The sequence below is a fragment of the Pan troglodytes genome, chromosome 1, assembly GCF_028858775.2.
Source record: "Pan troglodytes isolate AG18354 chromosome 1, NHGRI_mPanTro3-v2.0_pri, whole genome shotgun sequence".
NCBI classification, from domain to species: domain Eukaryota; kingdom Metazoa; phylum Chordata; class Mammalia; order Primates; family Hominidae; genus Pan; species Pan troglodytes.
The window spans coordinates 136699085-136711812 of NC_072398.2; the positions used below are offsets into that span (position 1 = coordinate 136699085).

Genomic DNA, 12728 nt, shown 5'->3' on the forward strand with positions numbered 1-12728 from the left:
AAAATTAACAGAAAATTCATCAACAGAAGGTATGAACAGGTGAATCAGGAATACTACAGGGTTAGTAAGAAAAAGAGTTCAAAATATTCATGATTACTAGTTTATAAAACTAGTCTCTTTCATAATGTATATTTTCAACACAATATGCACATTATTACAGTAACAGTGTCACTAGACTTTTTGGAGTCAATTTAAATGACATCAATATCCACAGAAATTAATTTTTAGCAAGGCTTTAATGCATTTGTCTTTACCTGTTTGTGATGAGCCGAGAATTAACATATCTATATTCTCCTTCATACTTTTGCTCAGTTATTGTCATCTTACCAATGGGTCTTCGAAGTCGAGTTAGGAATAGCCCAGAAACAACCAAGTAGGCCATCATGCTCGCTGGGCCCTATTATTATTGGGAGAGAAAGATACACAAAGTTCTGGGATAAAATAATAAATTCACTTAGATACAAACATGTACAATTTTTATAATTAACCTCAATGACTGAAAGAAATTGCCCTACTGGGTAATTTTTTCCCTTTGTTTTTTTTCTGAAAAAGTACACTGTAGCCTCTACACTTTTACTACTCATGGGCTTTTCCTCTTACCACTGTAGCTTATCCCTCAGCTCTCCTATATTTTGCTCACCTAAAAACTCCTAATTGCAGTTCTCAGTTTTTCTATGTTATCTAACACTCTCCTGTTGGAACTCTTCCTGATAATCTCTTAAGATTCCACAATAATTCTTAGACCTCTTTTTCTTGCCTTCTTTTTTAATGTTAATATTCCCTTAAACTCCTTCCTTAGTTCTCTTCTCATCTCAAATCTATACCTCTAGTCCTATCACTCTTATGAACCCAAGAAATAAGTACTACACATCTTTACCTTAATACTGTGCAGATGCCTCAAGTTCAGCTCCCCCTGAACGAGCTCTGTCTTTCCCTGCGTGTACATCTTGCTTCCAGCTGCTGTACTATGTATTAATAACTTTGTAGGTGACCTCATCACCCATTGACCATCCCAAGAGAAAAAGAAAGGTATGCTTGAAGCATACCTTTCCAAGTTCATCATAGGCACTTCCCTCATTCCCCTATATACCCTATACTCTGCCATGCTAAAATAAATGTTTCCTGAACAGTTTCCATTCAGTGAGGTTGTTCTTATGTTTGGCAAGCCTGACATAATCTAATGGATGTTTACTTACCTCCTCAAAGTAGCTCAGATATCACCTCCAGTTCTTCTTGGCACTAAATACTTTCTTGAAACTTCTATTACTAAACTTTATCATGCTGCATCATAATTGTTTGACTATCTACCTGTTTTACCACATTGTAATTCCTCTTCAGCAGGAATTGTGTCTTACTTATCTTTTTATTCCTACTATCTAGCACAATATATGTGCTAGTAAGTATTCAAGATTAAAAAAAAAAAGTAAATCTGATCAATTCAATGCATTTCAACAACTACTACAAATGTGGACCAAAAAGATAACTAAAACAGTTTCTGCCTTTAAGAAATGCAGAATCAGATAACAAGTAGACATGGAGACATATTTAAGTATCACAAAAATGTAGTTAAGTACCATAAAAATATGACTGCAAGGAGACAAGAAGGATTTGGCCTATTCACTTGGTTATAGTAAAACAAAATACAAGAATGATAAAACCTGGATCACAAGACAGCAAAGAATTAGGAAAATAAACAGAAAAATTCAAAAAACAAAACAAAGCAAAACCAAAACCCTGCTTTCCCAGTGTTTTGGAAAGCAACAAAAACCAGTATGGAAATAATGTATTAATCAACTGAAATGCATATACACACATACACATATGTGAAACAAACCATACTATTATATGGCTGTGTTATAAATATGTAACAATAACATTACATATTAAATGACTAAAGTTACATTTCAATAAGATAACTCAAAGAAAACTTAAAAGTGATTCTTGCCATCACAAATATCAGAGACTTGGATAATAAGGCTCATGGGATAGCCAACCATTTACATTATAAAATATTCTTGGAACTGTTACACCCACTCTAAATGTATCGTTATTTTAACATTAGAATTTCATATTAAAATGGATGTCTCCATATCTCTTTTTAGACATTACTTTGAAACAATAAGTACAAGTATATTCATGGTTTAAGAACTTCTGTTTTATTATTATTTTTTAAAGAAGCGGGTCTCGCTTTTTGTCCAGGCTTGTCTCGAACTCCTGGATTCAAGCGATCCTCCCATCTCAGCCTCCCAAAGTGCTGGGATTACAGGCACGAGCCACCACGCCTGGCCAACACATTTGTCTGGTTTTTAATGCCACAAAATTTTTCCAAGTACCTAATTTAAGGAAAATTAAAAAGAAAAATTAGTACTTCTAAAATCTCGAATGAAGTATTATTTTATAACCAGACTTTGTTAGGTAAATCATGTGAAAATACCTTCTTTGAGATCCACAAAAATTCTTACAGGCCATCAAGCTATTCACAATATGTATTTCAAATATTATATCAATTTAAAAGTTGAAATAAAAGCAGACTCACCTGGGCTCCAATTGCACTCGTTAACTTAAAGATATACAAAACTATGTCTAAAAATGGCTGTAAAATAAATATTAGAATACACAGAATTAAAACTAAAGCACTAGAATGATAGCTAATACAACATGTTAACTATAAAATGTCATTAAACATTTAATATATAATTATCAACATGTAGAGGTCCCACTATGTACAATGTACTGTGATAGTAAGTAGATCAAAGAATACATGAAAGATAACAGTTTTCCTCTCAAGAAACTTAAAATGGGAACAGCTTACACAATGTCTACTGACCATCAAGTAGGAAAAACATTTATCACTTTCCATCAACTAAGATACCTCTACTGTGATAATTAACCACTAGTAACTCAGTAATGTGTCAATATAATGTAAAGACACTGAATAAAATGACCTGAGATGTAACCCCAAATCTGCTACCAGTTTGTTTCTACATATCTTCACCTGTAAAGTGAGGAGCTTTTCCTGCTCCAATATTGTTTGACTCTATTACTTTATCACTTCTATGGCAAAATAATCAAGTAAGCCACTGAATCTAATTTTGTGATATAAAACTCAAGTCTCTAGAACCAAAATAACACATTAATGTACTGCTCTTCACACACAGAGACAACTCAACTAATGCACCATCAGCTGCATTAGTTTGAAATGTTTTTCAAGAAACACAAATTGTGTTCATTCACTTTAAGTCAACAGCCACTGCTCGCACCTCCACTTTTTTTTTTTGAGATAGGGTCTGGCTCTGTCACCCAGGCTGGAGATCTTGGCTCACTGCAGCCTCTGGAGTAGCTGGGAGTACAGGCGCACACTACCATGCCTGGGTAATTTTTGTATTTTTTGTAGATGGGGTTTCACCATGTTGCCCAGGATAGTCTTGAACTCCTGGGCTCAAGTGATCTGCCCACCTTGGCCTCCCAAAGTATTGTGATTGCAGGGATGAGCCACTATGCCCGGCCAACAGCCAGCACTTTCTAATCCACATTATTACTAGGATAGATGGCTTGGTTTGTTAACTAGCTTGTTTCAACATCTACCTTTCCCTTTCCTTTTTTTTTTTTTTTTTTTTGCCTTATAAATTATCAAGAAGCTAGAGATACTTATAAAATTCAAGAACTGTTAAAACTTATGACAAAAATAATGACATAATTTAAGTTGGAGGTCAATTAGATGTTTAAAACATCTAACTTACACACTGGTGCACAGCCCCACTACAAGTACTTAATTTAATATTCTTCTGTATTCCAGATGTGACAAAACCTGAGACTTGCTCAAGTGCCAAGATTTAAAGAATACATAATGTCTATAAAATTACATGGAAAGTTGTATAGATACACCCCCCATTCCCACCATGCATGCATGCATACACACACACATACACACACAGAGACAGAGAGAGAGAGAAAGAGAGAGAACAAACTTTCAAATGTGGTAATGGGAACAGAAAAGAAAGCTTAATTACTGAACTATTTGTAGTTGTCAGAGTTCCTGAGTTTGGGATCAGTTAGCAAAGGCTTCTGGAGAGCTAAATAAATAACAAAGTTGGGCTGGAAGTGAAAAGCATTGGGCCTGGGCATGAGGAGAGCAGCTCTTGTGGATATATATCTCTAAGAATTGCCTTCCCTCCATCCACCTGGTTGAAGCAAGAACATTCCTATTCTTACAATGTGACCCAGTCCTTTTTATAGTTTTGGTTTTCTTTTGTCTCAAAACTGTATATCTAGGTCAACTGTGACCAGAGGCAAAGATACTATCATTGGTCCAGTATGAGACAAGCTCCTAGCCAACACCAAGGGAAGTCACATGAGTTAGAGTGGGAACTGAAGCATCTCAGATGAAGGGGTAGGGGATGCTGGGCAGACTATTTTATAGGTGCCTACTACATATCATAGTCAATGCAAGAGGTAATGGCAAAGAGGGTTTAATAAGGAGACTACAGCAAAAGCTGTAAGGGTGGTGAGATAACATGACTAAGATAAGAACTGGAGAAATCAGTGAGAAGAAGGAAAACTGACTAAGGCCGATCAGTCAGGAGCTTTGGCAATATTCTGAGGAGAATGGGAAAAACAGTAATTAGAAAACTGAAATATACTTGCATCTTGTGAAATTTTTTGACTACTACTTACTAATGATCTATTAGAATTAAAGATACTGAAGCAGAGAAATGGGCAGAAAGGAAGTCCTAGTCTAGTGTTATAAGTGTGGAGTTAGAAATATAAATTGACAGTCAATCTCTAACAATGGCCGGATGCACACAGGTCAAAAGATGAGAATTCAAATTTCTGTTGTTTTAACGGAATCAACCTGCAAAATTCTTAGAAAATCCTTATAAGACACTAAATTATCAGTTCTTTGCCAAAGTACCTCACAAAAATAATAGAAAAAATTAAAATAATTAAAACTATTACAACTCTAATTTTCTTATAAAAGCATTAAATATTTACATGCTGCTGTAATGTCCATAAAATCAATTCTATATAAATTTGCTTAGATTCAAAATTCAAAAAATTAAACAAATAATCTTTTAAAAAGGAGAGAAACTTACCTTACTAAGATTTGAATACAGATCGACTACACTGTTACAAAATTTTTCTACATCTTGTGTAAGCAGCTGGTCTGGATTAGCTATTCTGTTGTCCAGATTTCCCATTTTATAATATGTGAAAGCTCTAAAATAGCAAGAAGAAAAGTGATTTTAAAACAAGTGACTTTAAAGATAAAACAACAACAAAAAAATCATATTACACCACCTAGCTCAAATACATAGAAACAAAAAAGTTTGGAGCCAGAAGAGATCCTATTGATTGCCCTAACTGATTTTTAGAGAGGAGGACACAAGTCCAGAAAATGATGACTTGTCAATTAATGGAAGAGCCAGGACTAGATTCCAAATAACTGAAAGGTTGTTCCCAACATGCTTCTGTACCTAAGAGCGCTTTTCTTAGAAAACATACAATAAATAAGAAAAACTGCTATATTGATCAGCTTCATAAATACTCTTCTATTTAAATACTTTTAATATAAAAATAGGTTATCACTTACTGAAGATACTCCTCATAGAGGTATTTAGTGAGCCTTACTCGGAAGCACAGTTTAAGCTCATTTAACCCATACTTCAAGAAGTTATTAACCAGAGAGATCTAAAACAAACAAACAAATATTATTGGTTTTGCTTTTCATTTCTGCTTACTAAACTATAATTTATTTCTCTATTATTTCCTGTGTCCCAAATCCTATAATTTTTATAATTTAGTCCAAATTTATATAATTCAGTTCTGTTTTACTTTACTGCATTTAGCTAAACCAAATGTACCTGGTTTGAATTATTCTATGTTAAAGTTTACATGGAATATGTTAATATCACTAATTATGTGACATACCTTGCCCATTTTTTTTGGTAAATGGGCAAAAAGTCAAATATACCCCCTTTCTAGCCAATGTAAAGACTTGCTTTTAGGAGTTCAGACATTTATATTTTCTGTTTCCTACTATCAGCACTACAACCCTAGACAACGGAATTCTATATACACTATATTTGCATTTGTTAAAAAAAAACACTACAGGTTTTACAGTAACTAATGCTATTTTCCAGATTATTTCTAGAGCCATCTTTACTAACATTTTCCATTGTTACATTACAAATTTTCTCAAGTGGTCTTTGCTGAATCTTAATCTTTGATATCTATGTTGCTTATTCCAATTGTTTATTTTAAAAAGTCTAAAAGCTATGTAGCTCCAACTTCCAGCTTTATTAAACAAGAATTTCTGGCAATTTCAACATAACTGGATTTTACAACCAAGCTTCTCATTTTTACCCACAAATTCAGAATATTACATTCTTACAGTGCCAAGAAAATTAAAATGAGAACCAAACTAAGAAAATCACTTACATTTTAGACTAAACAATTTATCTGTAAAAAATTCAGACCATAAATTCCAATTTAACTTAAAGTAAATTAGTAGTTCAAGTTACTGTAATAGTTTATGGCCTAAAGTAACCAGGATGATTTGCATTCCCACCTCTAAATCCCCCCAACTCCCCAAGTTGCCCCCTGCCCATACCCATTTTGCAATGACTGGAATCATTTCTGGTTGTTAGAACTAGGAGAAGGGTGCTACTGCTATCTAATGGTCATTGATGATGCTAAACACTGAAGAAAACCTGGACTGAAGGTTAAAAAAAAATGCCAAAAAACCCCTCACCCACATACGTATGTATATGAATATATATACACATTATAAATGAAATTAAACCAAACATAATCCCTTTTTTATCTAGTATGAAGGTTTACATTGAAAATTATATTATAAATTACAAAACTAAACTGAAAATAGGAACTTAGTATCATAAGTCTTTAAAGAATAAGTAAAACCCTTAAAGATTTTAATAAGATGCAAATTTCCTGTGTTAAAAAGATTTTTAATGAATTAAACTTACAAGAGGCATGGCAGCGATGAAGTTGAGTAAGTATCTCTTGAAATCTTTCCTGCTACGACCAATGATACCACTGCAAACCACCACATGCAATGCATTAGTTGCAAAAGAAGCAAAATCTAACACTAGGAAAACTTCTGTAAAGCTCTAAAATTACTCTTGGAAACTTCTACTAAATCAAAACAATCAATAAAAAAGATGCTAAAAACCACTTTTTTGCAAAAACATGTTCGCAACTTTAAAATGTCATCATTTTGAACTTGCTGGAACCTCATCCTGCAAATGGCAAAATTAAACAGAATGATAACTAATTATTTCTTAGTAAAAATGGCTGCTTTAAAAAAAGGCTTAAGTGGCTACAAAAGAAATTAAGCTAGCATAACAATTAACAACTTTATAGCCCCAGTAATGGGTTATTATGAATAAACAAAGTACCATTTGTTTGTTTTAAAATATTTTAACAATCTGATTCTCATTTGTGTGAACTAATGGCAGGGAGACAGACTAATGGGGATCAGCAAAGGGTCAAGAGTAAATATTTTAGGCTTTGTGCACCCTAAGGGCTCTGCTGCAACTACTCAATTCTGCCACTGTAAAACAAAAGCAGCCAAGAAGAAGTGTGGCTGTATTCTAATAAAACTTTACCAAAACAGATGGCAGGTAGTGAGATTTGACCTGTGGGTCCTAGTTTGCCAATACTGGGACTAATGCATAGATCAGAGCCCAGAATGGATCTACAGAAGTTTCATGTTCCTCAACACACTTCAGCTAGACTAGCTCCTCTTTTGCCTGTTGTTAATCTGTTTAACATATTTTTCTGCTTTTAAAATATACATTAAAAATTTTTTAAAAGGGTTCTAAAACTTTATTAAAAATTTGAACAAAGCATTATTATATAAGTAAAGGATCTTTGAGTAAGATATGTCTATGACCTAATACAAAGGTAGTATGTATTTGATCACAGAACTCTTACTTCAAGTAATACTTAATAATGTTCCCAAATTTCATAAGACATATTTATATAAAACATTTGAGAAACACTGGACTAAGTGGTTTAAACCTAGCTGCCCACGCACACACAAAAATTACTAGTATATGACTAGAGAAATAATTTCTTTTCTGTGAGGGACTAGATGGATAAATTTGGGAAACCCTAGGTTAAACAAATCTAACAAATGTCTTTACCAAAGACCTTCTCAAAGCTTTTAATGTATAGTATGTGCATTTTAACTCTCTGAGAGGGGTTTGTAGCATGAAGCATTTCCTCTATCATAGCCAAGATTCCACAGAACATACTTTGGGAAATGTTCCTTTAGACTGATTAAAAGAAATTAATACTCCAATGTTTATATAGCCCCTAAAAAGTAAAACAGTTAAAAAAAAAAAAAGGCTAACTACAAGAAAGTTAAATAGAACCACACAAAAATGTTGTTTATAGCAATAAGAATATTACAGACATTAAGCAATCAAGACAGTACAAAAGGTTCAGAGAATTTATGTTAAAATTGTTTGAACCAAATCTTACTTAAAACCAAAGTGCTTTAGTGCTGCCCAAGCTGTGAAACACACAAGAACATGCCATCATTCAGCAATGGTTTACCATTGGAGTAGCAGCTATAAATTTAAAAAATGGTTTCTTGAATAAAGCCTTATTTCTGCTTATTATTCCACTGCAAAAAAACATAATTAACAAAAAACAATTTTACAATAGGCCTAATCACTACAACTTCCAAATGTTTAAGAATCTTTATAAAAGAGAGTTTGGTAATTTTTAAATTCTGCTTGTAGCCAAATGGGTGAAAATAAAATATATTTTTATGATTAGATAAAGCAGCAACAAGGTATGAAGAATTTTCCTCCATGTCATGGAATTAGTATAGTTTCTACCTTAAAGAGGGTGTCTTTCCTATTAAGATTTGCCCATACTCCAAAGTCATTAGTCACCATCAACAAATAAGCTTAAAATATGAAAAGGATATTAAAATGAAGTACATTAAGGACCATAATAAGTCTCTTTGAGGCTTTCTTTAGCAGAAATACATGAATCTGGACTTACTTTAGAAAAGGCAAAAAGAGAAAATAAATAAATCAATTTGCACTGTAGCTTAAATACTGAGATGGAGATATATGTTAATTTTTCAAATAAAACTATCCTGTACGAATGTACAATATTTTAAAACTTTTTTTGAGATAAGGTCCAAATATTAAAGAATTTCATACACAGCAGAGGCTCAAAACGATTTAGAAGAAAGTTAACAACTTTAAAATGAGTGTTTTACAATTGGTGAATGTGGGTTAAGAATATAAGGAAGTTCCTTATGCTAATCTTTTTTTTTTTTTTTTTGAGACAGGATATCCCTAAGCTTAAGTGATCCTTCTGCTCAGCCTCCTGTGTAATTGAGACTGTAGGTATGTGCCACCACAGCCAGCTAACTTTTTTATATTTTGTAAAGACGAAGTCTCATTGTGTTGCCCAGGCTGGTCTTGAACTCTTGGCCTCAAGTGATCCTCTTGACTCAGCTTCCCAAAGTGTTGGGATTACAGGCATGAGCCACCACACCCAGCCCCTTATTCTATTTTTCAACTTTTCTGTAAGTGTAAAGTACACCAAAATAATGGTTTTAAAAAATGGTTCAGAAACTCATACAAAAAATGAAAAACAATTTTTTAAAATTTCATAATTAAATTTTAAAACTGAGTACTACACACACGTGCACATGATTAGGGTCCCCCTACAAACACCCTTCAAGGGAGACCAGTTAACAAGCTCTCAACTCCAGCTTCTAGTAAGTGTTTAAGGCACTTACTTTTAAATATGAATTCACAGCCAAGAGTCACAGAATGCTTGAGGAAGGCCTCTAATGTGAATGACAACAGAATAACAAAAAATGCAGGGAGCTAAAAACACATTAAAAACTTAAATAGCTTCAGAGGTGAAAAAATACTGCATACTTAAAAGAATGATTGCTATAAAAATGAACATCCATATAAAAGATAACTCTTGGAAATAAAATTATAACAAATAAAAATTCACTGGATAATAAAGAAATTTCCTAGAAAATAAAATAAAATGGCAGACACAAAAATAGAAGAGAAATTATAAGATAATCAGATCATCAGTCCAGAGGCTCCAACACTCAGCTAATAAGAATTCCAGAAAAAATGGAGAGGAATAATTTCTTTTTAAACACAAAATTTCTCAAATGAAGAATAAGTTTCTAGATGGAAAAAGAGTTCACCTAGTGCCCAGCACAATGAACAAAAAAAAAAATTCATACCAATGTTCAGTGAAATTTTCAAACATCCAGTAATACAACATCAACAATTTTTTTAAAAAGATTGAGGGGGAGATTGAGGGAGGAACAAATCTCCAGCTATAGCTGAGCAATCGGAATGGCAAGAGGCCTCAATACCCACCCTGGAGCTGCACAACAGAATCCACTAGATGCTTCAAAAAGGTTTGATTAATTGAATCAGAATCTCTAGTGGTGGGGCCCAGACATTCATAGTTCTTAAAATTCTCCAGAGGATACCAATCATTCTGCAGCCAAGGTTGAGACCCAGAACAGAGTGATGTTCTCAAAATTCTGAAGAAAAGTGAATTCCAACTTGGAATGCACAAACTTAGCTAAATTATCAATCAAGTATGAGATTAGAAGAAAGACATTTTCAGATCTACAAGGTCTCAAAAATTTATCTCCCTTCATCCTTACTCAGAAAAAGAGTGCATCTGCCAAAACAAGAAAGTAAACTGAGGAAGAGAAAAACAAAAAATCCAGAAACAGGTTATTTAATTCAGGATACAAAGATGAAAGAAATTCCCAAAATAATGATAAAAGCAAATTCAAACGTGATTGCTACTCGGTGGGCCTAAAATGCAACCAATCCTGATTAAAGCAAGAAGACCCAGCACTTTGGGAGGCCGAGGCGGGCGGACCACAAGGTCAGGAGATCAAGACCATCCAGGCTAACACTGTGAAACCCTGTCTCTACTAAAAATACAAAAAATTAGCCAGGCGTGGTGGTGGCCACCTGTAGTCCCAGCTATTCAGGAGGCTGAGGCAGGAGAATGGCGTGAACCCAGGAGGTGGAGGTTGCAGTGAGCTGAGATCACGCCACTGCACTCCAGCCTGGGCAACAGAGCAAGACTCCATCTCAAAAAAAAAGCAAGAACACTGGAAACTACAAAACGTATAGGGCGGGGGTGGAAATAGAAAGATGAAGTTGATAGATTAGTTGGTGTCTGACCATATTACAATACTGAGAAGATTTCTCAGTATTGTCAAAAAGCTCAAACTGAATCAGGGGGAAGTAGGTTTAAAAAAAAAAAAAAAAACTAATGTGCACAAATAACTGCCAATTTGTAAACACCAGGAAAAACAAAAAGTTGTATGGAAATGCAACTACCAAAGTATGCCATGTGGCTCAGCTGTAAGCAATAGTCAAAATCATGTAAACAATAAATTGTGATTTAACCAAAAATTATATAATTTTTATTATACATATAAAACATGGAGAAGATGAGCACGGAGGGAGTGTAAAAGGGCTAATTCTCACCTTCCAAAGTAGGAAATGAACACTTACACTCTTGAAACTGAGAAATCTATAAACAGTAATACAAGTATGCAATATGGAAACACAGACACAAAATAAGAGATGAAGCAGTAAAAAGAATAGAAAAAAAGACCGGCTCCACGTAATGACAGTTGTGAGTGAGAGGAGCCAAGGAATTCATGTGTTTTGTCATTAAGTCCTGCAGAACATCTGACATTAAGCTATGTTCATGTATTACTTTTAAAGTTACATTCATATATTACTTTGATTAAAATTAAAAGGCACAGGACTGACCACAGGTTTCAGGGAGACTTGGGTGGAATGTGAGGGCCTACATAATTACCCATATTCAGAAGTATGTAATTCAAGGCTTTAATCCTGTACATACAAGATTTTTTACTGTCCTAGAGAAATGAGTCAGAGAGCATGGTCATAAAGCATTCTTCCTCTTCCTACAAATCTTTAAGAAGCAGATCAATAATCTAAGAGAAAAAAACCTTTATTCCAAAATGTTGGGGCATTTAACAATTTTAAGTACTGTCATTCAAAAAGTTATTTTAGATTAAATACTTTAAGGAATTTTCTGACAAAATATTGCATACCAGGAAATAAAATTCCTAGCAAAAATGTTTACTCTGACATTCAAATTGGTATTATGAAAAATAAATTCTTTATTAACAGATAAATGGTAAATTGTTATAACCCAAGATAACCCAACTGACATTTTTTACGTTTTTACATTCAAAATTAGCAACTGCAGTGATTAATATGTAGAAAGACTATAATGAAAAAATATAAAAAGCACTAATACCAGATGCAGAAAGAAATGTCTAAGAATTGTTTTCCCTTCTAATAAACATGCTCAACGTGATTCTTTGAAATGCTTTGAAATTTTCCTCCAAATTATCTCATTAATTTCAAAAATCCAACTTGGTGGCTTTTTAGAATTCCCATTACAGCACTTATTATGCTGCATTTTAATTTTCTGTCTACCTGTCTCTAACTCTTGATAAACTGTCAGCTCAGCAAGGCTTGGTACAGTTTCTCCTAGTTGCTGGCATATAGACCCCATCACAGTATAGCACATTGCCTGGCACATGGGAAACACTAAGTATTTTTTAAGTAAATGAACAAACACATAATTTGACTTGGGTTATCTTTTACCTAACTTAGAATCTATTTGTTGCTTAT

General features: G+C 33.7%; 1 protein-coding gene across 8 annotated transcripts in view; it reads right to left on the minus strand.

Moving 5' to 3' along the window:
* Window positions 1–12728, minus strand: part of ABCD3 (ATP binding cassette subfamily D member 3) — a 100544-nt gene that overhangs the window by 38243 nt on the left and 49573 nt on the right. For 6 of the 8 annotated variants that reach the window (XM_016922715.3, XM_016922737.3, XM_016922704.3 and 3 more), the window contains 5 exons: window positions 6987–7056; window positions 5591–5688; window positions 5094–5217; window positions 2537–2593; window positions 255–397 (listed from right to left, as the gene is read on the minus strand). In XM_016922715.3, the coding sequence (XP_016778204.1) occupies window positions 255–397; window positions 2537–2593; window positions 5094–5217; window positions 5591–5688; window positions 6987–7056 (492 nt within the window). Of the gene's footprint in view, window positions 1–254; window positions 398–545; window positions 2334–2536; window positions 2594–5093; window positions 5218–5590; window positions 5689–6986; window positions 7057–8583; window positions 8654–12728 lie in introns of those variants that run through there. The other 2 variants (XM_016922712.3, XM_016922748.3) reach the window with 2 other exon arrangements.